This window comes from Corticium candelabrum, chromosome 14 (assembly GCF_963422355.1).
Source record: "Corticium candelabrum chromosome 14, ooCorCand1.1, whole genome shotgun sequence".
NCBI lineage: Eukaryota > Metazoa > Porifera > Homoscleromorpha > Homosclerophorida > Plakinidae > Corticium > Corticium candelabrum.
In genome coordinates, this window is record NC_085098.1 from 2,711,132 (window position 1) to 2,737,431 (window position 26,300).

The 26,300-nt window shown below is 41.4% G+C and overlaps 4 protein-coding genes across 5 annotated transcripts in view; 2 read left to right on the forward strand and 2 right to left on the reverse strand.

Annotated features, from left to right (window-relative positions):
• Positions 1-4,008, reverse strand: part of LOC134189957 (uncharacterized) — a 4,258-nt gene extending 250 nt beyond the window's left edge. Inside the window, exons 1-2 of the mRNA XM_062658358.1 lie at positions 3,634-4,008; positions 1-1,203 (exon numbers count right to left, since the gene is read on the reverse strand). The exon at positions 1-1,203 is cut by the window's left edge and continues 250 nt beyond it. Of these exons, the coding sequence (XP_062514342.1) occupies positions 49-1,203; positions 3,634-4,008 (1,530 nt within the window). The 3' untranslated portion in view covers positions 1-48. The remainder of the gene's footprint in view (positions 1,204-3,633) is intronic.
• A 554-nt stretch (positions 4,009-4,562) lies between these two features.
• Positions 4,563-14,954, forward strand: LOC134189958 (uncharacterized). The gene is made up of 2 exons (XM_062658359.1): positions 4,563-4,700; positions 12,142-14,954. The coding sequence occupies exons 1-2, from the start codon at positions 4,563-4,565 to the stop codon at positions 14,773-14,775; spliced, it is 2,772 nt and encodes a 923-aa protein (XP_062514343.1). The 3' UTR covers positions 14,776-14,954.
• Positions 14,955-15,051: 97 nt separating this feature from the next.
• Positions 15,052-16,839, reverse strand: LOC134189562 (uncharacterized). Its single transcript, XM_062657873.1, has 5 exons — positions 16,724-16,839; positions 16,593-16,636; positions 15,857-16,062; positions 15,290-15,401; positions 15,052-15,224 (listed from the first exon to the last, which is right to left on the reverse strand). Exons 1-5 carry the CDS (start codon positions 16,822-16,824, stop codon positions 15,073-15,075), a joined length of 615 nt encoding a protein of 204 aa, XP_062513857.1. The 5' UTR covers positions 16,825-16,839; the 3' UTR covers positions 15,052-15,072.
• Positions 16,801-26,300, forward strand: LOC134189561 (uncharacterized). 2 transcript variants are annotated; one of them, XM_062657872.1, is made up of 12 exons: positions 16,801-17,288; positions 19,105-19,159; positions 19,220-19,299; positions 24,906-24,962; positions 25,020-25,137; positions 25,197-25,312; positions 25,375-25,443; positions 25,535-25,643; positions 25,708-25,828; positions 25,890-25,950; positions 26,013-26,081; positions 26,143-26,300. In XM_062657872.1, exons 1-12 carry the CDS (start codon positions 16,860-16,862, stop codon positions 26,203-26,205), a joined length of 1,347 nt encoding a protein of 448 aa, XP_062513856.1. In that variant the 5' UTR covers positions 16,801-16,859; the 3' UTR covers positions 26,206-26,300. The 2 variants fall into 2 exon arrangements, 1 of the variants encoding a protein (XP_062513856.1); XR_009971510.1 differs by having other exon boundaries at positions 16,826-17,288; positions 25,535-25,678; positions 25,753-25,828; positions 26,143-26,209.

Genomic DNA, 26,300 nt, shown 5'->3' on the forward strand with positions numbered 1-26,300 from the left:
CCTGTCTTCAGTTAAATCAGACAACATTTGAAAAGGCTATTGCTACTACTAGTCATCATTACTGTCATCCAAACTGATGTCTCCAGCTTTTACTAAGTTTCGCCATTTATCCTTCAATGACACAGACGTCCGATGTGAGAGGAACTTGTACTGATCAAGGATGGCTGCCCAGTTTCCCACTCCCAACTCTCGAACACCCCTCTTCAGATTTTTTACTTCGTCTTGCAACCATTTCATTCTAGGTACACTTTCTGCATTTCTTGACCAACGGGGGAGAGGCCTTGCCTGTTGTAGTTCCAAAGATTCTCTATGTCTGCGTTTCGAACGAGGAAACTTCAAGGGTTTGGAAATGTGACCAGACTCACTTCCACTCCAGTTCAACTCCAAACCTGGACCATCAGCAACTTGAACAACATTTGCCTCCAGGTTCCTTGTTTTCTCTGGTTCCTTGTTCCTCGTCTCATCACTGCTGTCTACATTCTCGTCTAGTGGGTCAACCACTCGTTCCTGAAGTCTCTCTTCCATCTCAACTAACTCTCTCATGCGTTTGTACTCGTCTGTTCTGCCAGGAATACGAGATTCATTCTCGTTGATGCCATTGTGAGATTGAGATTTGTTTCTTCTTGATTTCTTTCTCTGTTTTGGAGAGTTTGAAGCAAGCATTGACATGCTGGCAGTGCCTGCATCCTCACCACTGTCACAAATATCACTATTGGTTTCTCTGTCACGTTTTCTTTTCTTTCTTGTAAAATGCTCTTTCTTGACTGCTTCTTCACTGACGAGGTGCTGCTTACATGGCAGAATTAACACATCCCTATCCCATTGATCGCGTGCAGATACATCACAATTTCTGTGCTTATCATGTGAAGTAGTAAAGATGGTAAAAAGACGTGACAGTGGCACAAAGTTGACATCGGGTTCCTCACGAGCAATAGCAACATAGCTGTCAATCCAACGAGAGAGTACCGGCTGAGGAAAACAATCTACAATTGGTATCATGACTTCAACAAACTCTGACAAAACGTGTCTGTAGTTATAATCTTCCATTAGCTTGCAGATGTCAAATGCAGAAATAGCACGACCTTCACAAATCTCTTGATGTACAGTGGACAACATGCCTTCTCCGTGACCATGTTTAAGCAACTGGTTAACGTGGTCTTTTGCTTTGCTTGTTTGTCCACTTCTGATTTCTCCAAGAACAATCTGTACAACAAACGTCATTAATCAATTAGCAAGCATGTTGATACCTGACAGTCACTCTTAGCTACGAATAGAACAATCCTCAAATTCTGTCTATGCCATGTCAATGCAGTATCTCGAAAAGGACATATCGTTGTGTCTGGTTGTATTGAGTTACAGTGGCATTTCTATAACACCCAACACTCAACTAATACAAACACAAGTTCATTTCATAAGACTATTAAGATAGAGGCCTTTCTTTCTAATACTGCCTCTGTCTGTCCAACTCGGACAACTATGAATACACTTAGTCATTGTGTATTCCTGCTACACAAATAGCAAACTTAACCTTGTGCTAACTGATACTGTAGTAATAAGTTTGGCCGACAACTGGAGCATTGAGCAAAGCAGAAAATTGGTGAGAAAGACCATTTGACTTCCATCTACAGGAATTATCATAGAAGGTTAGACCTTGTTCTTCCGACATGTTTGTCCCATGTTACATGTGAAATCAATTTACATGGTCATTGTGTATTTGTTACCAATAATCCGACAGTCGCATTAGTCCAACAGAAACCCACAACAAACATGGTCGGAATAATCAATTACAATGTGTGACTGTACTCACTCCATTGCCAAAGCCTTGATGTCAAGTTTAGCTGACATTCTTCCAGCTGTCAAGTTGTAGCTGGCACTTACTTCACAATATATATTGGTGGCCTGACTAACTGAGAGGTAGAGTCAAGTGCTTGTGTGTTACTGTACACATGTTCAATGTGTTCCATCCTCCTCTGAGTAATCACCACGAAACCTGTGAGCACAACTATATAGATCATCTGCTATCCTCTCTACTGCCACAAGAAAACCCATGACTAGGCATCCGGTATGACCCTTTAGTGCCAGTTCAATCGAACCTCTTGGCAAAGCTTCGCACAAAGAAAATCATACATAGAAATGCCTTTCCCAAGCCACATTTAATACCACAATAATTGTTGGATCCACTCGGAGACAGCCATGATGGACTAAGCACCTCTGAGGCAGGGTTTGCTTCCAAGACACCATACGAACCAGACTGATCTTATCTGGTTGAGCACAACATACAGTAGACCCTTGCTTATCCGACCATGTTTGCAAAGCGGAAATGACATCACAAACCCGTTTTGTGCAATCGCAGGCACTGAGTGACAACGTGCAGTAGTGGCAACAAAAGATACATAAGGAGACTTCTAGGATTAGTTTCAACTGTTTGGTGATTGTAGTTTGCATATAATAGCTAATTTTAAAATGGTTTTAGGTGTGAGACTTGATAGAAAGTTAAACTAAGTGGCAAACTGATATACTCAGAGTTGCTCAATTAATTGCTTACTAAACTTAGATTATCTCTCTTGTTTACTTTGTAGCTTGACTCAGTTAATTACTGCAAGCTGAAAACCACATAATGTTGATTAGCGCATTTATGCACATGTGAGACATACAGTTGACATTGACATGCAAAAAGCATGAGTTCAACAGGAGAATTGATTACCACTCCTACTAATAGCTACAACAGCAGAAATAATGTCTATGTGCCATCCTACACACTCATAAATACATCTTTTCGTTTTACCTGTACAGATGACAAAATGTAGCCTCGTCTCCATACTCTCTCGTGCTAGTCTTATCCGGGGCCCGTATCATAATTCCAAGTGCGCTAGTCTTGTCCGGTACCCGTACGACAATTCAGCTTAATTAAGACTAGTGCGAGAGAGTCTGGGGACGAGGCTAACAATATGGACCAGCAGTTCCTCGAGGTCGCAACCCATAAATTTCTCATTGCATTGACAACTACAGAACCAAAAAGTAGCATAGATGATCTTGTGTCGCAAGTTGCTGCTCTCTGTGAAAGACACCTTCCTATCAATAGCTCGTGTAATACACGTACAATTCTTTAAAATTAGCTGTCACCGAGTATGTAATTATTGAAAATTTACAAGACCTATTTTAATATAAAATAATAATGGGTGCTCATTTCATTCCCACCTGTGCAAGGAAACACTTACCTTACTTGTTTGACTAGCCACAGAGTGGAAAAATGTAGCTAAGAACAGCATTAACTGTCACAATGGCTCAGACACTATAAATTAACACTGCTTACGCCTAATTCAATATTGTTGTCAAAGCAATAATCACAGAATGACGTCACATAACGTAAAGTGTCAATTGTCTACACCCATCGAGAAAAACAAACAATTCAAAATGATAAATTTTTACAGCTGTCCCCTGGGTGTAGGGCAGTAAAACAGTCACATGATCACATAAGGTGAGCACAGTTTCCATAGAAACATTTCATGACCTAAACTATTTGTTTACCATCTTCAAAACTAGCAAAAATGATTCGAATATACAACGTTCTCTACAGTTATAACTGCAAACAAGTGGCTTCTAACATAGCAAATGGCTTTCATTAATACTTACACCAATTTCTAGTTGTTCCACCAACGATGTTACTTTTCCTCGTACGTTCTCATCGTAATCTTGACAGAGACTTGTGAAGTGACTCGACGCTGACGTTAACGCCTCCACTGCTGCATAAACCTCGTCAGGGGTTCCACTTGATTCAAAAGCCACCTTTCCCCGGTAGAGCAAGTCGCAGAGTTTACAGATTATTATGAGCGACTTCCATCTCTCCTTCGTGTTTACGTCAATAAAGTCGATGAAACTCGTTTGAATGACGTAGAGCCAACCCTTTGACAACGATACCGTCAATGAGTCTTTCATCTCTTGCCACACTCGATGGCAAGCATATTCAAGAATCCAACTGCAGATTGTCGATTCTTGGACATCCGACATTGTCCAGTTTGAAATTGCGCTAAATCAATGCGCATGCTCCAGACTTCGCAATCCAGACTCTGCGTTGCGCTTTCCATTTCTCTTTTGAGCCTAGATTGTTTTAGAAAAACATAGAATACGTCGGAAACGGGATTAGATAGTACGTGATCAAATTTGATTTGATACGTACTCTAGATGTGCAGTAGATTCTATCTGTTTCTGCTGCCCATGCATGCCACCCAAAATTTTAGCTAAGAGTTTCTAGCTAGGTACACCGTACAGTACTTGCATAGAACACAAGATAAAACCAACAATTTGGTGAAAGGAAGCCATATAATGAGCCTATCGATAGAGATGACCTGCGTCTCAAACGAAGTAACTCAGTTCTAGAAACGAAATGGCAAGCACTGTTCTGAGAATAGTTTTCAAGTTTTACAGCAGCAACGTTACGATGGATACTGATGTGGTCCGCTCTAGTTGCTACCCAGGACTACGACGCTAGTGTAGCAGCTGGGTACGTATGGCTGCAGCTATTTGGCAAGAAACGAGATTAGATCCGGGACCCTAACCTAGAGATGGCAGAGAGCGTCGTCCGAGACGGCGACGACGGTGACGATGACGGCGACGGCGATGACCGTAAAAGGGAACTCAGGGAAGCCTTGACGAGGATAGCGGACAAAGTGGAGGATGATTTGAAGGAGGAAATAGAACGGGTGAGTGCGTGACAGTTGAGGTGTTGGTACGGTGACTATTTGGTCTCGGACAATTATCTCGGGCGTACTTTACCCGAAACCGTTAGATGGGGTTATTTGGTTTCGGCACCTGCGGGGAATGTTTGGTCGCAGGGATTATTTGGTTTCGCATGTATTGAGCCTCGAATCGGCACTCTTCAACTCTTACAGCTGTACGAGACGGACGCGAACGACGTGACGATGGCCATGATAATTTTCACGCGTCTCGCAGACGTCTGGATGAGCCGAAATCGAGTGCGACCTGCTTCTTCTTCATTTGTATTTTGGCTTTGTATGAATACCAAAGTCATCACGACATTGTTAATCGCAATTTCACTTGTCTGACGTTTCGTTTTGAGGCAAATCTGGTAGCGGGTGTGTCGAAAGTAGGCGGAGTAAAATGTACGGGACAAGGTAAACAAACATGATCACGCAGCGCACGTGTATTGATGTGCCTAATTTAAAAGTGCATAGAATGCTACGGCTAGGAGATGCACCACCCTATCCGGGAGTTGGGATGTTCTACCCATTCCGAGGTCTGAGAGCATAGCAATCGTTTTCACAGTTCTGTTTCTACCGTAGCTGCATTGCTAGTAATTTGCTACCAAGTGAAATCTAAAGGCCTGTACACACTGGCAACTGGATCGCGATCCAACCGCAACACTGTCCACACTTGCAACTCGATCACACGATCAGATCACGATCCGTCCGATCCACATTGCGATTTGGTTCCAATCGCGATCGGTTGAATCCAATTAGAAATAGTGGGCGTTACCTTCACGTATGCTACGCGTGTAGTCAGAACATCTAGCACTCCTCACTCGTCTTTGTCCTCGCTCACCTTACGTTGCTGTATCAGCGCTTTCCACAAGCAAAGAAGCCACGATTGGATCGCGATTCCTTCTGGTCTAGTGTGGCCTAGGTTCAACAGTTGGGACATGTTAGAGTGTACCCTCGACACTAGGCCTTCGCTTTCGGTGGTCCTTCCACGCGAGGATAGCAACGGGTCGGTATCACGTGACGTTGTCTCGAAGGTAGGCCTAGCAGTTATGTCATGTGACAAACTGGCATGTGACAAACTAGTTTGTTACCTGATCTATTTTGCAAATGATGATTGGTCGACTGTAAATCACATTGAAGTTACTTTCTGATTATTGTCATTGGGAAATCAGTAGCAATCGCTTACGCACGTCACAGGTGTCCTGTAGTGTGCTACAACAACTTGTGCGCCAGATGTGCCGACCGAAGATATTGTTTGGGCGTATTTGTAGGTTGCAAACAGTTCCAGTATTCTCCCTACATCGCAGCGAGTGAAGGTATCTCTGTTAGTCGCGTACAGCGGTTGCTTCTGAAGTAGCTTCAGGCTGACATCAGCCACGTAGAAATTTCACGCGTAGTCGCAATGGCTGTCGATTGATTCCGGGAGCGAGATGATAGTCTAAGACAAAAGCGTACAGCATAATTGCTGTTGCGTCGTCTTCTAGTCGACGACAAGAGAGGACAGAGTCTGCTTGTTGCCTTTTTGCGCGCGACATGACCGTACAGTCTTTGCGCTCGTTTCTCTACGCTAACTAGACGGTAAACAGCATCACAAAGGCCAGCATGCATAGTTACTGACTGCATTTCGTACATTTCTGTTCCAATACCTTGCATACCCTACTGTAAACGAAAACACACCTGATCTCTTTTTGCAAGTCTTTAGCAATATGAAACAAACCAACAAAGAGTGGGCTTTTGTAATGACATAATTAGTTAAATTGTCTAATGACAAAGAGTTACTTTTTAGGCCTCTATTTGCTCTATTGAAGACTACATCACGTGATACTGCCCCGTTGCTATCCTCACGTGGACGGACGTATAAACTGACCAACTGACCAACAGTCTGCTACACTAAACTTTCAATTAAGAATCACGTGATGCATAGCTATTAGTCTAATTAATTATGCCTAATTAATTATGGAGACATAAAATATACTTGCAGTTAAAGGCAGCTGCAACTTTTGGGGACTGGCTTAGGATACCTAACACCCTAAAATGTACCAGATGTCTTATGTTGTAGCAATCACTTACGGTGTCTCATTACCGCGGTTGGAATACTTTGCCAGTAAAAATGCCTCTGTAGAAAGCGATAGAGAGTGATGGTGGCTGTACCTAGCGTGTCGATTACATAATTCTTAAACTGTTTCTAAAGTCTGTTACGCTGACTTCTCTCTTAGTAAATTCTGAATAACTTTTGACAGCAAAGTCCTAGAGACATGCTAACCACTGGTCATGCCGTTCTTTGGGTGTGCATTGCAGATGAACTTCCGCCAACCTTGTTATGCAAATTGTTTACGTAGCTAGCTACTCTAGCCAATAGACAGCCTTCAATTGAAAGACAAATCCACCCCTTATGCTAATTACTACTTGCTCATTGGATAAACTCTGGGAACATCTGCCCACGCAAGAACCACACAAGCTTGGGGGGAGAGTCAGAGTGGACAGATTTAGTTTTAGGACAATATACCAATTTAATTACAGTAAGTATGCAATTAGAAGGATACATGATTGACAAAACTCCACTTTCTATCTCATTATTTTAACGGAAGCATCACATATCTCTGCTTATCTCTGGTGTACTGCATCCTACAAACAAGATGCGCCCGTAGTTGAATAAAGCGGACATAGAGCTTTCCAATGACACCCGTATGACCTCAGTCCGTTCTAAGGTTAGGAGGCAGCAGCCCATATTTGAACAACTGACTTTAATTCTGGAACCAACTTTTTAGTAGGTGCACAGTGACGTATACCTACACGTGCTGTCTACGATCAGTCGCAAGAAAGACAATCTACGTCTCTAATTGGTTGCGAACGACCAAAGGTAGGTGATGAATTTCAGAACAGAAGAGAAAATATGTGAATATATGTAGTTTGAGAAACAAATGTATCTGACGTAAAATCACTTTTTTTGCACTTGTCGCTCAGATGGGTATTTATTGTTGTTTGTTTGTTTGTTTGCATTGTACACTATAAAAACATATGCTTTGTAGATTATGTGAGCTTAATTAATGAAAGTATTGTTTCTTGTATACATGTAAATATCTACGTCGATCTGTTTACATTTCTGTCTATCTTTATTTATGTCTTTCAGTCATTTAGTCTGTCTGTCTGCATGTCTCTGTTGCTTTCTGTCTGTCTGTCTGTCTGTCAGTCAGTCTGTCTGTCAATACACATATTTGTCATTTAAATGAAACGTTTACATGAGCAACCTAACACTAACACAACAAGACCATTACAGTCTTGAAGCATACAAAATTATACTGCGCAAACTACATTTTGACATTCTAATTTCGCAATGCTAATGAGTTTGTTTGAGACTACTTTTGCATTACAACGCTGTAGAGTCACTGAAATGATTCATCGCCACTTGGTCTTGAAGTCAGTCTCATTTCGTCTTCCTTCTTCATCCCTTGCAGTCTTGCCAGTTTATTCAAATATCTGACTACTTGTTCGCCCCAACGGCCAAAATGTTTGAAAACAAGAGGAGTGACCAATAGGCAGGACCCTTCTGGCAGTAGCTCAGAATTATATTCTGCCTTTTTCTTCTCCTCCCGTTTCATTGCTGCTACTCCTTCTTCTCTGGAAGCTGCCTTCACTGAGTCCAAACACCATGGATGAGCCAAAGACACATCTAACTCAATGTCTCCACCTGAATCTGGGTCAAAAACGAGGATGCCCGACCTCTTGTCACTGTTGACGTACTTGTATTGTTGCTCTAGTTTGTGCGGCAAGTTGAGTTGAGAAAGGCAGTTAGACCATGTGGACACAATTGAGTTGTGAGTGTGCACTGGACCACTCCCAGTCTTACATGTGATTAGACGGTATCCTTGGATGTCCAGTTCTTTGCCACAGTCACAAAAATTGCTCGATGCAGGAATGTCACATCCCAACCTCATCATATTTGCCAAACGAAAATTGTGTGGTGAAAGTGCAAACATGTGACGAATTACTGACACCCAAGCTCTAGCTCCTTTACCTGACAATGAATGCAAATGAGCTCTGCCTCTGATTGTATTTGAGTTGTTGTTCAAGAAGTAGTCAACATCAGCCTTGAGCTGTTGGAGTAAGCCTTTGCTGCAATTTTACATTATCATTGATCAAGTCTGACAGTGACTGCCTCTCCGGCACCGTTTCATGAAGATCATGGCCTATAGATCTCGTAGAATGATACCGTTTCAAATTTGAAATTGCTACACTTTCAATAATATTTTGGAAACTTGATCTTGTCAAGAAATTATGAATTTCACAAGCCTGTTGGAGCAAGCGGGTGGAACTGTATGGGCCAGGTTATTCAGCCTTGGAACCCGACAATGTCTCAACAACAACATTGCAGCTGGAGGGTATTCAAGGCCAGGAAGTTGCTCACAAAGAGAACTTTCGGAATCCAAAAACTGGTAGCAAGACTTCCTAACAAAGACACTTCTCCAATTGGTGTTCCCAGTAGGATAGTACCTTCTTGTACAACAGGAATTGTGTTTGAGGCTGAAATTGCTTGAAAAACCAACTGAGAGCGGCAGTAGATTTCACACTTGTTTTCAGCAACATTCAATTCGATATTGGCGAGTGAAGAGGGGAGGCCGGAGAGAGAGAGAGAGAGAGAGAGAGAGAGAGAGAGAGAGAGAGAGGGAGGGAGGGAGGGAGGGAGGGAGGGAGGGAGGGAGGGAGGGAGGGAGGGAGGGAGGGAGGGAGGGAGGGAGGGAGGGAGGGAGGGAGGGAGGGAGGGAGGGAGGGAGGGAGGGAGGGAGGGAGGGAGGGAGGGAGGGAGGGAGGGAGGGAGGGAGGGAGGGAGGGAGGGAGGGAGGGAGGGAGGGAGGGAGGGAGGGAGGGAGGGAGGGAGTCGATAAATATAGATAGGCCAGGACAATGACTTCCTGGTGTTGGCTTTGGAGGGAAGACAAGTGTGGATGAATGGTTGTAGACAAGAGCGCTGGACCTTAGGGATCTCCTTGATGAACACCTTCTTGTGAATTGATGATGACAGTCTCTTTACCGTACAAATATACTAGAGGACTCACTCCAGTGTACATTTGAGTTGCATGGTTGCATATATCTGGGAATGAGCCATGAACTTGGTTGAGCATATGCCCTTGCTCTACCGAATTGAAGACATTTTAAAGGTCAGACTTGACAAAAACCCAGTCATCGTGCGAAGACAACAATAGTTGAATATGTTGTATCAAAAGTTCTGCCCCGCCCTGTGGCAACACCATGTTGTATTGGACAGAAAAACTCTTGAAACTTGTTCTTTTTCATGTCACAGATCACTCTTGCTTCCCCGATTGCAACTGGTTGAACATCTCCATTTGTTTTTCTCAAAGCTAGCAGTTTTGCTGATGACATCAACAAAGCAACAAGAGGTGGAATGGATCCTGTAGCTATGGATGAGCAAACCTCATACAAACCATTAGGCATGCACTGGTTAGACAACAGGTCTTTCAGATGCTCATAGTGCCAGCCTGATGGACCAGGACTTGATCCCTTTGGTAACTTTCAAGTGGTGTTGAAAAAATGCACTCTAGAGAGGTTGATTGGCTTTTCAGAGCTAGCTAGGGGTGTTTTCACTTGTTTACCTTGAGCAGGATGTTTTGCCTCCAATTTGTATAAGGTTTCTTTTGAGGCAGGCACCATCCCAATAGACGTGCCGCTTTGTAGATTTCACCACACCTGATGAGCCTCAGGGCTGCTCTTTTGGCTGCATCTTCTTTGATATCATGATTCTCCAAGCTTGACTTATTGATCTGGCTTTGCAATTGAAGATCTTTCCACTTGTAATCCGGGATATTCTGATATTAATCCTTGATCAATTTCAATGTTGTTTGACCACCTTTTGGCATGTCTGTCTCTCTGTCTGTCTGTCTATCTGTCTGTCTGTCTGTCTATCTATCTGTCTGTCTGTGTGTCTATCTCTATATCTATGTCTCTCTCTGCTGTCTCTCTATGTTTGGCTGTAAGTCTTGTTCGTCTGTGTTGTTTGCTTGTTTTCTGTGTACTGTGCTAGTGTTGTCAAGTATTATTTCTACACCAATGTTGAATTTGGGTGTTTTGTTGTCCCTTAATTTTGGGTATTCCTCTGTCCCTTTGTCTATATCTGTGTTGTTTTGTTCTTCTTTGTGTGCCTTGGTAGTGTATTCAAGATTGGATTTTTGTGGGTCACACACACACACAAATAAACAAACAAACGAACAACCATCACTACCCATCTGAGAGACAATTGCAAAATAAGTGATTTTGTAGCACCCTAGCTTCGTCTGCGCCAATCAGTGTCCAGTATTCGCTTACAATAAGTGACATATCCCACTTCCGCTATTTGTTGACTGGTCAATAAATCGGGTCGTATAACTGCCTGGGGCTACTGGTTTATCAAGATGTGAATTGTTTGTGCAAGGATATCAACGCCTCAGCTGGGTGCTACAAGCCGGTTATAGACCTTCTGGCAAGTGTGTAAACGAATACACTCTGCTGCGCCCTGCTCGTTAGCACTCGGGCTTCGCCCTCGTGCCAACTCATGGCCAGAGCGGGGTGTATTTCGTTTATACACTCACCAGCAGTCTATAACCTATACTTACGTCAGATACGTTGTTTCTCGAACTACATATATTCACTTCTTTTCTCTTCTTTTCTGAAAGTCATCACCAATCTTTGGTCGTGCGCAACCAATTAGAGACGTAGATCATCTTCCTTGCAATTGATCGTAGACAGTATGCGTACTTCGCTGTGCACTCAGGTATCGATCGATGCCATGCATGCAGGATCGATGCATAAATCTGCAGCCAGTTCTTGCTCCTAGCCGCAGCATTCTATGCACTTTTAGGCACATCTCTACACATGCGCTGCATGATCTTCAATTAGCAAGATCATGTTTGTTTACCTTGTAACCCGCAAGACATTCTTACCCCACCTACTTTCGACATGCCCGCTACCAGATGAGCTGAGATTTGCCTAAAAATGAAACGTCAGACATGTGAAATTGCGATTGACAATGTCGTGATGACTTTGGTATTCATATGAAGCCAAAGTACAAACGAAGAAGAAGCAGGTTGCACTCAGTTTCAGCTCACGGAGACGTCTGCGAGGCATGTGAAAATTATTATGGCCATCGTCACATCGTTCGTGTTCATCTCGTACAGCTGTAAGAGTTTGGATGTGTCAATTCGAGGTTCAATAAATGCAAAACCAAATGTCCCTGCAACCAAACCAAATAAGCCCCAGTTGAATGGTTTCGGGAACCAAATAAGCCCGAGATAATTGCCCAAGGGCCAAGACACAAATAGTCCCCACGACCAAATAGTCCCCATGACCAAATAGTCCCCACGACCAAATAGTCCCCGTACAGTTGGTGTTGAATGATGTCAAGGTTTTCATTTTCTTGTTTGTTATTTCTCAGCTCGGGCTTCACACACCGTCGTTGTGGAAATGGTTGGCTAGTGCGGCAGGGGCAGGGGCGGAAAAGATGTCAAGGGTGTTAGGGGCGTTAAGGGATGGACGTCAGATGGAAAAGTTGGAATCGGAAATGATCAGTGAGTGGATTGACTCAGCTGGTGGGAGGTTGGTGTTGGTGCCTGTGAAGAGAGGGGTGGTGAAGCTGGTAGGAAAAGATGGAAGTGGAAAGTCGAGTCTGAAGAGATCTTTGAAACGGGAGATGTTCAACTCTGAGCTTCTAAGCACAGAAGCAATAGAAATAGAGGTTTTGTACCAAGGTGATGATAGCAAGGCATGGAGACCAATCATTGAAGGTCAGATTCAACAATTGGTACTTAGTGCTATAAGCAAGCCAGCATGTGATGTGTATTCAAAAACGGAATTAAGGCAAGTTGAGGGCCGCAAGCTGAGCAAGCAGGTGTCAGACATGATGTTAAAGTACAGGCAGGTACATGTAACTCCACCCAGAGTAATAATTCATGTGTGTGATCACGGTGGACAAGAAAACTTGTTTTCAAGCTTTGCTCCATTTGTGGCTCCCAATTCTGTCTATCTCATGGTATATGATGTGTCAATACCATTGGAAGCTGAAGCTCAGTCATCGGTGAGACTCAACATTGAAGGTGATTATCAGCACTTGGAAGTGAAGCTGCATCGCATGAAATACAACAAGGACTGGATCAATCATCACTTGTCTGCCATCAGTGTCAGCTCTGTGTCCAGACATCATGAACAATCTGATGAGAGTAGCAAGGAAAGGGTACAAGAACTTGCATTCAGCGACAGACAGTCCACTGCAAATGCTGTATTACAGAGTAGTACTCAAGGCATTGGATCAGTGTTTAATTGTGTGTCTCCGCCTGTTATTTTTGCAGCCACTCATGCTGATCAAATTGTTGGTAAAGAGCAAGAAGTGTTGAGTAGACAAGATGCAGTTCTCAACAAAATGTTAGATCACAAGCCATACACAAGTCATGTTTACCGTCGACCCTCTGAAAGCCAGTCACCATTGTTCAAGTCAGACTTGTGTTTCTGTATCAACAATACAAAGTCACATTCACCATCATGGTTACCCAGGCTATTCCTAAGTGAAGAGGACCCTGAATTAGTTGCACTACGAGAGTTGGTGACATCTAAGATAGAGGAACATTGTACACAAGAACTGATTCCAGTCAGCTGGCTGCTGATTGAAGATAAGGTGTCTGATTTACAAGGCAATTCACGTGACAAGATCATTCCGTTTGAAATGCTGGAAGAAATAGGTGTAAAGCAGTGTTCAATGAAGTCGTCTAGTGAAGTTTCTGATGCTCTCTGTCATTTGCATAACTTCTCCATTGTGGTCTACTTTGCATCATCTCCAATACTTCGACATCATGTATTTATTGATGCTCAGTGGGTTTTCACAACTCTCTCACGCCTGTGTCCATTGCATTCCAAGGGTTTGCCTGCTAATCTTCGAGAGGACTTTGGTAAGCTTTCCAAGAAAGGCATCATGTCGCAAGAGCTTGTCGATTATTTCCTACGTGATCTGAAAGTTGAAGATCGCACCAAAATGCTAGAAGCAGCAGAACTGCTTGATATTGTCTCAAAATGTCAGGAGTTTGATAAATTTGGGGTTCCAAAAGGAAAGCAGGATATTGAGTACTTTGTGCCCAGCGCTCTGCAAGAAGATTGTGAATCTAAAATTAAGGTGAAATGCAGTAGCGGTGAAATTTCAAGTCCTTCTCTTCTTGTGTTGAGGCCAGACAAAGTTGGCATGTTTATAGAGTCATTGTTCTTTCGTCTCTTGAATCGATGTGTTCGTCAGTATCCATTTAAGCCTTCATTATACCGTAACTATGCCATGTTACACACGGAAGATGCCTGTGATGTTGAACTATTCTATACGTATGAGTATGTTGTTGTGGGGCTGAGACCAAAAGGCTCTATGTCGTATGAAGATGTAAGGAAGAGGTGTGTTGAAACTCGTCAATTTATTGTCAAGTCAGTGGAAGAAGTAAAGCAGCAAGGATTGTCAGGCTTTGAGTACTCTGTCTGTTTTCAACATCTGAGGCCAGAACAAAATAGTTTCCTGCCCATTAACAGTGATCGACTTGTGTCTTTAAATGATTACCCTAAGGATAAACGTTTGCTCTATGCCAGTAATTCAACAGCTGATCTTACAGCTGAAGAGGAGAAGTCAATAGACATCTGGTTTTCTTCAGGAGAATCTGATCTTGCGAGTGAACCAATGGCTGCAACAGCTGAGAGTCAGAATGCATCAACAGATGGTAGAAACCAACATGCAAGTGAATCTGCATTGTTCACAGGCAATGTCGAGAGAGATTATGAAGCTGTAACTAGAGCTGTTGTTAATTGTGGCTGCAGCCAGTGGTATGAAATTGGCCTGAATTTGGGAATGAACAAAGACCAGATCAAGTCAGAAACTCACAACAAACCTCACTACACTGGGAAACTACACGCTCTGATTGAAGCGAGAAGAGAAAATGTCGCCAAACAGCAGACAATGAAGGATTTGTTGAAGGCTTGCCGACTGATACCTCAACCTATATATGACGATGTGATACAGCAATGGAAGAAAGAAGGATTAGGACAGTAGCAAATAGCAAGAAGCTGAGCAATGGTTGGGAAAACATTAGCCTACTACTAACTTGCACGTCTTCACTAGACTTAGTCTACGACTCTAAGTATCCTAGTGGAAGTTGAATCCTAGTGGACATTGTATATGTAGCTGGAAGCATTCCATTAATTAATTCACATTGTGCTATTTGAACAGCAGCGAAGACACTTTTCAATATCCTGAATATTGACATTTGCTGTGTTACTGTTCCAATTCAGTTCCAATAGAAATAGCATTATAGTTGTGTGTCCATGACACTCCTACCACCATTAATTTCTAGATGGAAGAGAGAAAATCCTTTAGTAATGGACTGCCTCCAGAAGAAGTTCTCTTCATATTTAATATGGTTTTGTGAATGCTAGATCGACGTTTCTTCTTGGTTTCACACTTGTTCTCAGCAACTCCTTGATCCTTGCTGACCAACTTCACTACAACACAAAGTATCTATGAATGAGTTCTCCCTTTAATATAATTACCATGGTATGCAATGTACCTGGGATGACTCCTGACTCTAGAGTGTCTTCAGTCTGTTTTGTTGAGTCTGTTTGTTTCATCCCACCTATTGGTAAGAATGCACTTCTACAGCAAGTAAGACATTTCTTTGCCTAAAGAAGTGAAACAACAAGAGAAAGAAATCAGTACGTAAGTAAGAAATTGTACATCATTTTGTTAGCAGTGTAACCAAAATAAACAAACAAATAAAATAAACAAATAAGTAAATATACACCCACTCTTGGCATTGTCCGTAATATTATTTAATATTGTACTGTGTTCACATCATGGGGTTAATTGCAACCCAAACTTCCATCTCGGTATGCCACCTCATGCTCACCTAGACGTGATCAGTTTCATCAATACAAACAACCAATGATCATTGCTCTAAAGCAATGATCTCAATGTATCAAAGTAACAAATGCCCAGAAAATCAGAACAAAAATATCAAAGTTTGTCAAATGTTATGACCAAATGTTGAGTCTAACAGTCTTTATTAACCTACTAATTAATCACCAAATAATAAACAAAAGAACAGTATGATAGATAGCTAAGCAGACTAAACTACCAAGACAGTGCAAAGTTCCTTCTGACGATGTGGTGAAGAAGAAAGTCGATTGTGCCAGTGGTTGTATTTGTACAACTGCTTACGACAAACACGAATCTTTCTCGTTCTCTTCATTGACACAATTCTCGTTTGCACCGCAAAGCCGCTGTGATTGAAGAAAGTCCCACAATATTGACACATCCGACGACCAATCTTTAACCTGCTGTCTACAGAACAACCAAACACTCAAAACGGTACTAAAATTACTTAACATACATTATTTAGGATAAATAATGACTTAATTTCTTGCTTGTATATCCTATTAATTTAAAGTATGTTAAAATAAATGCACTATGCATCTCGATGCTTATCAGATGCATCGCATGACTCTTGCAGTACATGTTGTATTAGCTAATTTTGTTGGCAACCTTCATATACAGTAGTGAGACCGTCTATAACTAGCCGGACAATATAATCTTAGTAACAGCGTGCGAACGGATTAATCAATTAATATTCTATACTAAACATATACTGCAAACATATACAATACGCACAGGTTCACACACAGTTTATAACTAAAATTTTTAATTATTGTTGCACTTCCAACAAAATCACAGTTGTCTAGCAAATGCAACGGCAGAAAGATGCTTAGAAAATATGGTACCAACCAAAAAATTAAAAATTTAGCTATAGATATAACAACTCAGTAAAAATTACCAATCAATCACAGATCTGATCATAATGTTGAGTTACTCACCAGTTACTGCTCTGTCTTTTACAGATCGAGAAAGGGTTTGTATTCTACACAAACGGGACATTGTCCCAAAGTTCGATCAGTCAGTTGCTAGACTAACGCCTAAACTGTTGGAATATTTCTTCCGCTGTCACCTAAAATAACTTGCTAATACGGGATTCCACGATTGCACTGACTGCGACGCAGTAAGCAGAAAGCGTAGACCTAGAGTAGTAGAGTCGTCGCTGTCACTCATTTCTATTTATCCGGGACTCTGTAGTCACGTGCGGCATGGTTTCTTGTTGGCTCCGACGGTTGTCGAGCAAGACGTGCTTTCCTAAGATCTTACGGTTGAGGCAAGTAACAAGTACTGCAACGCAGCAGGCGGAGAGAAAGAGACAGCTGACGGCTGCAGAAGAGATATCCGACATTCTCAAGTCGGAGGGCGCCGTCAGTAAACAGAAGCTACAAGCGTTTCAGAGAACACATTCTCGTCTGTTCGGTGTGTCAAAAGAAGAATGGTTGAGGAAGCGAGACTTGCTAGTCAGAGCTGGAATGAGCGGGACAGAAGCCGGTAGGATTGCGCTCTACTTACCTCCAGCTCTCGGTTTTAGTCTGGCCAAGCTGCAGCATTTGGTGAAGCTATGCAAGCAGTATGATTTGAATATGAGCCGTATCTTGAGACGTGATCCTCTCGTGGTGTCTTTACCGCGAAATCTCGTGAGTTCTGTAGCTGTTCCGACCGCGGGTAGTGAACTGCATGTAGACATGCAGACAGAAATGGAGACTAGACTTTGACTATCTTTTAGAAATGTGAATTTCTGGCTGGTGTTAGCGTCTGCAGTAGTTTGTTCCAACCACTCGGAAAACACGCAGGCAAACAGACAGACAGAGTGAGCTAGACAGACAGGCAGTGGACCAATCAAAGAGACTTAATTAATTAATTTCATGCTTTCAAATTGTAATAGCTGTCAGTTGTGAGAACATATATGTATTTGACAGACAGACAAACAGACAGACACTAAAGTGACTGCTATGAAAGAGAAAGGAGCAGCAGAGACAAGGACAGACAACGCAAGGGCGGCGGAACCAGAGGGGCAGAGGGGGCACTCGTCCTAGTTACGTTATTTTGAGCAGAGAGGCGAAGAGGGGCAAAGCCTCTCCAATAGTGTACTGATTATCATCCGGAATGGGCCCTGTCTTGCACTTTAAGCAGAAATCCTTATATTTGTTTTTAAGACAAAACTTGAGAATCAACGAGAAGCAGGAAGTGGGAAAGTTTACTGCAACTTTGTGCTTCAGAAACAAATTTGGAGCCTTTACAGGGTATATACTTGTATTTCGCTGAGGTTACTGTTCATAAGACTAAAGTCTTCTGCCTTAATTAATGAATAATCGTCTTTGCTACGGGAATCGTCTGGCTTGGGTGTTACTGTCGTTTAGAGTACGAAGTACACTACCAAGTCTTGTTCAAGTTCTATATATGTGCATAATACTTTTGCTGCGGTGTTATGTAATTTAATTATATACGATTTGTATGAAATAAATCAGTGTTGAAACTATAAAAATTTGCCAATTAATGCAGCAAAAATTATTTTTATTTTGGCACTATATTAGGGTTCTTCCCATGCTTTCAGAATAGCGTGGTGGAGATGGTAGTTGTAAGACACGCTTCTTTCTGCGACAGATACTTGGATACCCAAACCTTTGCTAGTTAATATTAATGTTAATGATTTTAAACTGCCTATTAATTATCTAAGCCCTGGCTACCGTTACAACTAAAACAATTAACAAAGTCAGACAGTGTCTTATTGTGGTCAGCTCCTTGATCTGCTTGACTGGAACTGGTTTCTTCCGGCTTGTTACTTTTTTAGTTTTTGTCTCTTCGGACATGCTCTCTTTGACTTTCGGCCCAATATGGGAAAGAACGAAGTTATTGAACCTGCCTCTTCATCTCCATGTTTGTTTATGCACACACACACTAATGCGAGCATTTGCATAGCCTCGAAATTCCAGACCTTTCTCCTGTAAACGAAATGTCCGGATGTCCTAAATTGACTTCAATAGTGGAAGAGGTAACTGGTTGACCACACAATTGTTCTTCAGTGACTCGCCTTCTAATTACGACTTTCGCAGTCGATTAGAATCCAGATCTTCCTCATTTTTCTGTATGCATGATTGACTTAGTCACGTGGCTGGGATTTCTTAGCATGGTGCAGCACCATGCTACCACGCTTTAGGGAGAACCCTGATTAATTTAATTATCATTTAATTAATTAGCCACACACACACATGAGAAATGGACAACTTAGACCTTGCCTTTGCTCCCTCAATCTGCAACAGCTTCTGCCGCCTCACCTCTAGTGCAAAAGCAGATACCGCAAATGTGGATTTTGAGTTGCATGACTGTAGATCAAGTCACTGTGACTGTCACATTAGCATGTAGGCAACTGTATTTAATGAAGCACAGGAATTTCTCTGTCTGTAAGTAAGCCCAAGTTTTGAAGTGATTTTTTATGATATTGTATTGTCACAGTGCTCCAAACACTTGAAACAGTTGAGAGAGGTTGGATTCAATGAGACAGAACTGAGTATGTTTTCTTGTAGTCCATTGTGACTAAACTGTTCATCTTGTGATTGATTGTTTGAAGAACAGCTAGTTGAAGCTTATCCAATGATTTTGGGTCTCCCGCTAACCAACTGGGCACTCAACAGAATTCAAGAATTGAAGGTAAGATAAATTAGTCTCATATTGTACATTAATTATTGTTACATAAAATTATGATTGTGCTCAATGTCCGGGCTGTTCAAGATTGTTGCAATGCAAACATGCAAAGTGCACATTATGGGCGGGGTCAGAGGCCTCCTCAATTTTTTGAAATATTACAATATTACTATATTCTATTACATGTGTAGAAAATGGTCTTTCAGTGTTTTCATAATGTAGTCACTCTTTTTTTTTTGTAAAAGAAGTGTCAATCATTTTTACTTGTTAGCTGACTTGTCTATACTAGTGTGTATGGGACACCTGAATATGAAAGGCTACAACAGTTGATTTTGGATTTTGCTTTAGAGAACCCTCTGTTGTACTGTACATAGAGCTTCAAGTTGTCTCTATCACAAGTTTATCAACGTCTTTGTGTCAATAACCGAAGGCCACATGCTGATGTTGTTTGCGTCCTGTGTCTATCGAACTATTTGCCCTTATGGTTTACATGTTGATTTTTAAAAGTATGCACATCGTTTTGTATGCCAACAGTATAGCATTATGCCATACACTTTGTGGAAGAGGATGGGTACAGTAGTAAACAAGTATGCACTTTGTACACTTTCTAAATTGTCAACATTTGAACAAGCTCTTAATATGTATCAAATAATTCTATTTAACTATGGTTAAATGCACCTATTTAGGCATTTTGGTATGTACAGTATGTCAGAGACTTGAGGGACAGTAGCTAGTAAGAAGTCAACCATGTGGTTAATGTCTATTCATAAAAGTGTTAACTTTTGTGCTCTCCGTTCATGTTGTCTTTGCTCACAGAAACAGACAATGGGCAGTCAGGTAGGCAGAAGGCTGTCTAAGTCTTTATTGCTATTAAAGGAGCACTGTCCAGATTTATGCGCATACTTGAAGACACGCCCTATTAGTGTGCGAAATAGACGGGTACAGGAGGCTGTGAGTCAAGAAATAGAGTGCCATGTGTTCTGCTAGGCAGTTCAGTTACAGAATCTGAATGTGTAGATATGTGAATTGTACCAGTACTCTCGCTAGTGCTAGACATCTACCAGGATTGTTGCCTAGGTGCTACGGATGTGTGAAGATTGAACCACAGTCAATGTGGAAGCATTCTTTTCAGCTGAATGCATCTTCTGTGTAGAAACATTGTCACGGCTCTTGCAGTTCTGCTTCCACTCGCGCACCATATTTCCACCGTTTCTGTTCTGAATGCAATCTGAAGTACACAGACAAATGCCACTGTGAACAGTTACTTTCTGAATGGAATTTTTGCACATTTTGACGTGCAGGATCAGTAAAATAGTTATCTCTTGCGATCGCTGTTTACGCATAGCCCCAAAACTTGCAATTACAAGTCCAAAATTCTGTGCGGTAAGAATGTAGAGTTTGTGATGGGGTATCACATCGTTCCAGCGTTGTCGTGCAAAGTTTCTCTGATTTCGAGATTTTGATTTCATGTATGCAGTTTTTCAATCCGGTATCCGAGGCACCAGCGCGCAAAACATCTGGATAGTGCTCCTTTAATGTGACACAGAGTAGACAGTAGAGAGTAGAGAGTCTACTATAAGCTAGTAGTATACGAGCAATGATGACGTTATTTGTAAAGTATTTTCAAGCCATACACAAGCAACTTGTTCTGATGCTCCTTCCATTGTCACTTACCAAGATGTCTCACAGAGGTGTAGAAATAATGTCAGTTGAAAAGCATATTATTGAGTGTGTGAGAGACTATTTTGAAGAAGAACACCGAGGTGGATGTCACGTTGGCCTCAACAAGGTCACTGTGAGGTTGTCAGCTGCCACTGGGTTTGGCAAAAAGAATGTTATACAGAGTTCACAAGGAACGCACTTTAAAAGGAAAGAGTTTTTAGCCCACAAAAGAGGAAGCAATACACAAAGTCAAGAGATTCCATCAATATGGGTGATTTTGATTGCTTAGGCATTTGCAGTACTGTTCACCGGATGTATGAAGACAAAGAATAAACAAGCTAGACAAACTTCTCACTCGAGTTCAGTAGAGAAGAATTTTTCTAGTACAATGACCATTTACTGTTGAAGTAAATGGGATTTCAACTATGTCAAGAGAGATGATACGTTATTCTTCTACGAGTTAATGGACATTATCCAACATCATCACTACTACGTGATGAGGATCAGGCTGTACAGGAAGGAAGAATGACTCATATTCTATCTTGACGAGTCGTAGGCAAATTCAACCATTGCTGCAGAACAGCTGTGGGTTGACAGTGATGGAAGAGGTGATGGCAACCATCAGGGAGAGGGCAGCATTTGATCATATTGCATGCTGACTTGAAGAGAGGTTGGATGTGTGGTGATCTTGTTTTTGCTCCAGAAAAGACATTGGATCACCATGCTAGAAGCTGCTTATCAATGTCCCACCTCAATCTGTGATAGTGTGCTAAGCGTCGGACAATGCATCATACCATAATGTAGTAGTGGAGAGAGTAGCGACAAAGTACAGCACCAAAGAGATCATGCAAGAATGGCTTCCTGCATAGGTCATTCCATTTGACAAGAAAGATCTCAAACAGGCTCTCTTCACTCTCTTCTCAATCTCAAGCTTTAATTTACAGACTACCAAGGAAAAAGGCTGTGTTATGCTTCATTGATTCAGTGGGCACACTGAAAGTTGAATCTAATAGAGCTGGTCTGGCGGGATGTCAAATGATGGCTTTGTGATCACAACGAAGCATTTAAATTGGCAGATCTCCAGCAGCTGGTACTTGCAGTCTTTTAATTATGAGTCAAGCATTGTGATCATGTTGTGACGGAGGAGAGGTATTGGCAGAAGGGCGAGTTTCAGGAAGACTGTTTGGAAGAATTCACCATTGAACGTGGGTGGAGATTGCTGAAGGAAATCAGGAGATTGAGAAGTTGAAGCCAATGAAGATGATGAAGACACACCAGAACTGGACGATGATGATAATGCTCTACAATGCATGGATGCAGTAGGGATGGACGATGATGTAACATTTAATTACATTACCCATTTTAGCTTAACACAATGGTAATGTAAAGATTATTAGTGGCTGCAGGAATCTTTGTTATGCAGTTTTCACTGATAGAAATGGGAGGTTCTGCAGTTTCAAATGATATTTTTAAGATTGTCTTACTATGATATTGTGCAGCAAAGTGATGGTAAATTTACGATTGACCAAGTCAACGTGAATGGAGAATAAGCATTGACTTCTTCTAGCTTGATATGGAAGCTGTTGAATTTCACCAGCTAACACGTGCACTGTATGACTAGGAATTCTTTATTTAAGTGGTTATGTATGATATCTCATGCTTCACCTCGTTTTTGAACTGTGTAGCAGTGGTTGCCAGCACTTATACATTCTAATCCTTATTCTAGCATTGATATTTGCATTACTGTTACGTGTCACGTGGGTGATCACGTGGCTGGTCAGCTGCATACGTGTACATTACATCCACGTGCATGTTAGTTGTTTCTTGAAACAAGTTTGAGAGTGAGTTCAAGAATTTCTTCTTGTTGTATTCTACATTCATTCTACATCTACATTCCGTATACCTAATGTGGAAAAATACCGTCTAATATGAACAATAGTTGAGTTTGTAACAGCTTCAGTTATCCAACATTTTCACTTATCCAACAGGGGTCCGGTCCCAACTGGTTGGATAAGTGACACTCGACTGTATGTATCAATGATATGACTTTTGTTGCATGTGGCTTTAAACACAGTACTAAAATGGTAGCCACGTTGCATTCTCTGTTTGTTAGTAACTTTGTTAGTTAGTTTATTGTAGTCATGCTTTTGATAGGAACCATGTCTATATGTGTTCGTATTGTGAATTAATGAATACTGTATACTGTAAACCAAGAAATTTTTGGTGGCGATTTATTTTCGGTAATTTTGGTGTGACTTATGAGGTACCGAAAATAAATCTCTACCTAAATTTTGTGTAAGCAGCCAGCAGCAATGTCCGGGAACATGGTATCGTCGTATACGGGACGTTATGCCCTAACTTGGATGAAAAGTGCCTTGAGGCTGCTTGCAGCCCATGCAAGTCAGCGTACCTTGCTATACTTGCACGCAGTTCAGAGTCGTATTGCTGATACTGTAAACGAATTCTTTTGCTCTTGTTTGCGGCAGTCTCGCACATAGAAGCATCAATCTCTGCATTTGCTGAGGCGCGTGCCATCATTTAGTTTTCGTCTCCTTAACGTTAGGGTCTGGAAGGCCGGCAGTTCTTGGTATTGGTAACACACCTGCTGTACACACCAGCTGTGCTGAGCACAATTGTGTAATGTCTACTTGCTGTCAACTACTAGCCTCTGGCGTTGTCGTGCTATACGGGAACCGGGCATGACGGCTCGAAAGGGTCTGGTACGAGGCTATCAACTACTGAGTACTGTCTACATATCTGGGCATCCACATAGGAGTTTCAAGCATTTAACGACTTCTACATACCGAAAATTTCTTGGTTTACAGTAGGATGAAACATTGGTTGGAATTTATTTTGGCAGTTTGCTAAGAAATTGCCGGATACTGGCGGATTTTAATTTGGCGGTTGGACATGTTTTTTTGATAACTGATATGTCTTACCATATAAGTGATCTTGATGTGTTTGTGATTGACAGCTGTGTTTGTGGCTCACATTTCCCCACCTTACTGCATGGTCTCCAACTACTGCGTAGTCACAAACAGATGGCAAGCAAGAATTACCTACCATCTTGCTGATCACGTGCCTGATGACGTCAACATATCCTAGAGGCCAAATTAATGGCAGATGTTATATTGACGGTCGCTGAAAAATCTGCCAATCTGCCAAAATAAATTCCCCGCCAATATTTCATCTTATACGGTACTGAAGATTATATTATACTAGTGGTGAAAGATGAAACAAGTATGGAGATGCTTTGTGCATGAAGCCACTGTGCATCCAGCATATACTGAGCATGTTTTGTTTGCTTGCCTAAACGACTTCTCTGTACTAAATCTATCAAGATTTACACTCCATGGTGAGGTATTTTGAATTGTTTTGTTCTCCAAATTTACTGTATTTGTACAGTGTAGATGTAGACATAAATGGGTAGATTTTGTTGGCATGTTAAGGTTATATGCTATGAGATTAGTGTACGCATTACTAATCATGATCAGCAGTGCAATACTCAGCTATACTAGTCTACACGATTCAGAATTATTCATTTGACTGTTATCGATTAATGGTTAGCCAACAACTGAGAATCTTTATAGATCGATGAAGTTTGTCAACTTACCTGAATACTTGATCTTGTTTTTGTGGCACCAATCTTTATGAAACTTAACATTATTTTGCCTAGAGTGACACAACAGTTGTCTCACCAGACAGTTCTCTAAAACTAATAGTTGTGGTTACAGCTGTCTTTAATAGACTTTTGAGGCTTGATATAGTGAAGATATTGGAATCGTTTGAACCAATGTAACATGAATCGAGTAAATGAGCTTTCAGGGAAAAGGCCAATAATGGACAGAGGGTATTAATGGAGAAGGGATAGAATGAGAGTTTAGAGGATGATGGCAACATTGATTCATTGAATGCAGACTAAACAATAATTGATGTGAATTCTGATTTAGGAAAGCGGATTTAATATGAAGAGTATTGCAACGTCACTTGAAAGCAGCTTTGTACAGGTATGGAAACACTGTTCTGTATACAAAATGTTTTTTGTTATGAACGTATATGTGCAGAATGTACCAGCAATAGCTACTGATCTGACTGATGAGATGTCCGAGATGGTCAAGTATCTTGTCAGCTTGGGCATTAGCCCAGAAGAACCTTTGGCCAGAAGAATAGATCCCACTTCATGTAATTATATTATTCATGGGGATCTCATTCTAAGTCGTCTATAGTTGTGTACTGTTTAGTGGATCACATTAGGAATATAGCCGATATCTGGGCTGGACCTCCTATCTACTGTTCATCAATTCAGCTGAGAAGGTTGCTGCGTCGATCCGTGGGGGTGTTGCAACAATGGACTGAGGTGAGGATCGATCAAAGACTGTAAGCCATCGTAATTACTGATCACACTGCTATTTATTTCAGGAATATCTCGCTGAGCAGCTTGAGGTGCTCGTCGAAGTAGCAGGAAATCCTTATATGTGCATATCTAGGGTTAGTGACTATTATTTGGTCATTTATGGCATGCGTGTCTATTACATCAAATGGACTTACTTTGTTTTCTTGGACCTTTACGTTTGTTTAGTTGTTGGATACGCCTAAGCAAATTATTGATGTGTTAACTCCACCAACGACGATACAACTACGACTAGAAGTGATGAACAATTATGGCCTTAACAAGTCTGATCATTGGAGTAAGCCATTAACCCTAGCTGGCTGCTCGAATAATGTTAGAAATTGTTCTGTGTTTCTTGACAGAAACATTGTGGCTTCGTTCACTCTATTTTTGTAAATCACTAACAGATTTGGATACTCGCTTGCGGCTCATCTTCAGCAAAGGTGACATTTCTCTCAACGAGTTTCTACGGCAACCCAACCAGTATGGCTGACTGTAACATGTATATGTAACCACTGAGTCAATCACAATGTACTCTTTTCAGGTCATCACTTATTGATGTAGAAGATCTTCGTTCTCGACTCAGTTTCATTCGGAAACATGATGTCAGTGGTTATAGTCTGCATTAGCCATAACCTGGCTGAAATTTTTTCTTCCGTATTTGTAGGTGTCTTTGGTGACAAGAATAGGATTAGATACTGTTTGCAGTATCAGCTCAATGAAGCTAGCAACATTGGTAATTTAGTTGCACTTCAGTTTCAACATTTAATCAGAACAAATTGTTCTAATTTCTGTAGCTTGACAAAACGGTTGATGATTATCGTGCATTCACAGCAACCTTGGAGTCTGGTGATGAATGATTAATAACAGAATGACGAATTACTATAGATGTTTGTAGATATCAAGAGTAATAAATCACTTGTAACCTTTGTCTCACATGTCTGTTTAATGAATT

What these genes read in the sequence shown, in the direction of transcription:
- LOC134189958 (XM_062658359.1), top strand. Translation starts at nt 4,563, where the DNA reads ATGGCAGAGAGCGTCGTCCGAGACGGCGACGACGGTGACGATGACGGC. An exon ending in TGAAGGAGGAAATAGAACGG is followed by an intron (nt 4,701 to 12,141) that starts GTGAGTGCGTGA and finishes GTTATTTCTCAG; the next exon opens with CTCGGGCTTCACACACCGTC.
- LOC134189561 (XM_062657872.1), top strand. Translation starts at nt 16,860, where the DNA reads ATGGTTTCTTGTTGGCTCCGACGGTTGTCGAGCAAGACGTGCTTTCCT. An exon ending in ACAGAATTCAAGAATTGAAG is followed by an intron (nt 19,300 to 24,905) that starts GTAAGATAAATT and finishes ATTCTGATTTAG; the next exon opens with GAAAGCGGATTTAATATGAA. An exon ending in TGTTGCAACAATGGACTGAG is followed by an intron (nt 25,313 to 25,374) that starts GTGAGGATCGAT and finishes TATTTATTTCAG; the next exon opens with GAATATCTCGCTGAGCAGCT.
- LOC134189562 (XM_062657873.1), bottom strand. Translation starts at nt 16,824, where the DNA reads ATGAGTGACAGCGACGACTCTACTACTCTAGGTCTACGCTTTCTGCTT. An exon ending in GTATTAGCAAGTTATTTTAG is followed by an intron (nt 16,637 to 16,723) that starts GTGACAGCGGAA and finishes CCGTTTGTGTAG; the next exon opens with AATACAAACCCTTTCTCGAT. An exon ending in AGGAACTTTGCACTGTCTTG is followed by an intron (nt 15,402 to 15,856) that starts GTAGTTTAGTCT and finishes TCACTTCTTTAG; the next exon opens with GCAAAGAAATGTCTTACTTG.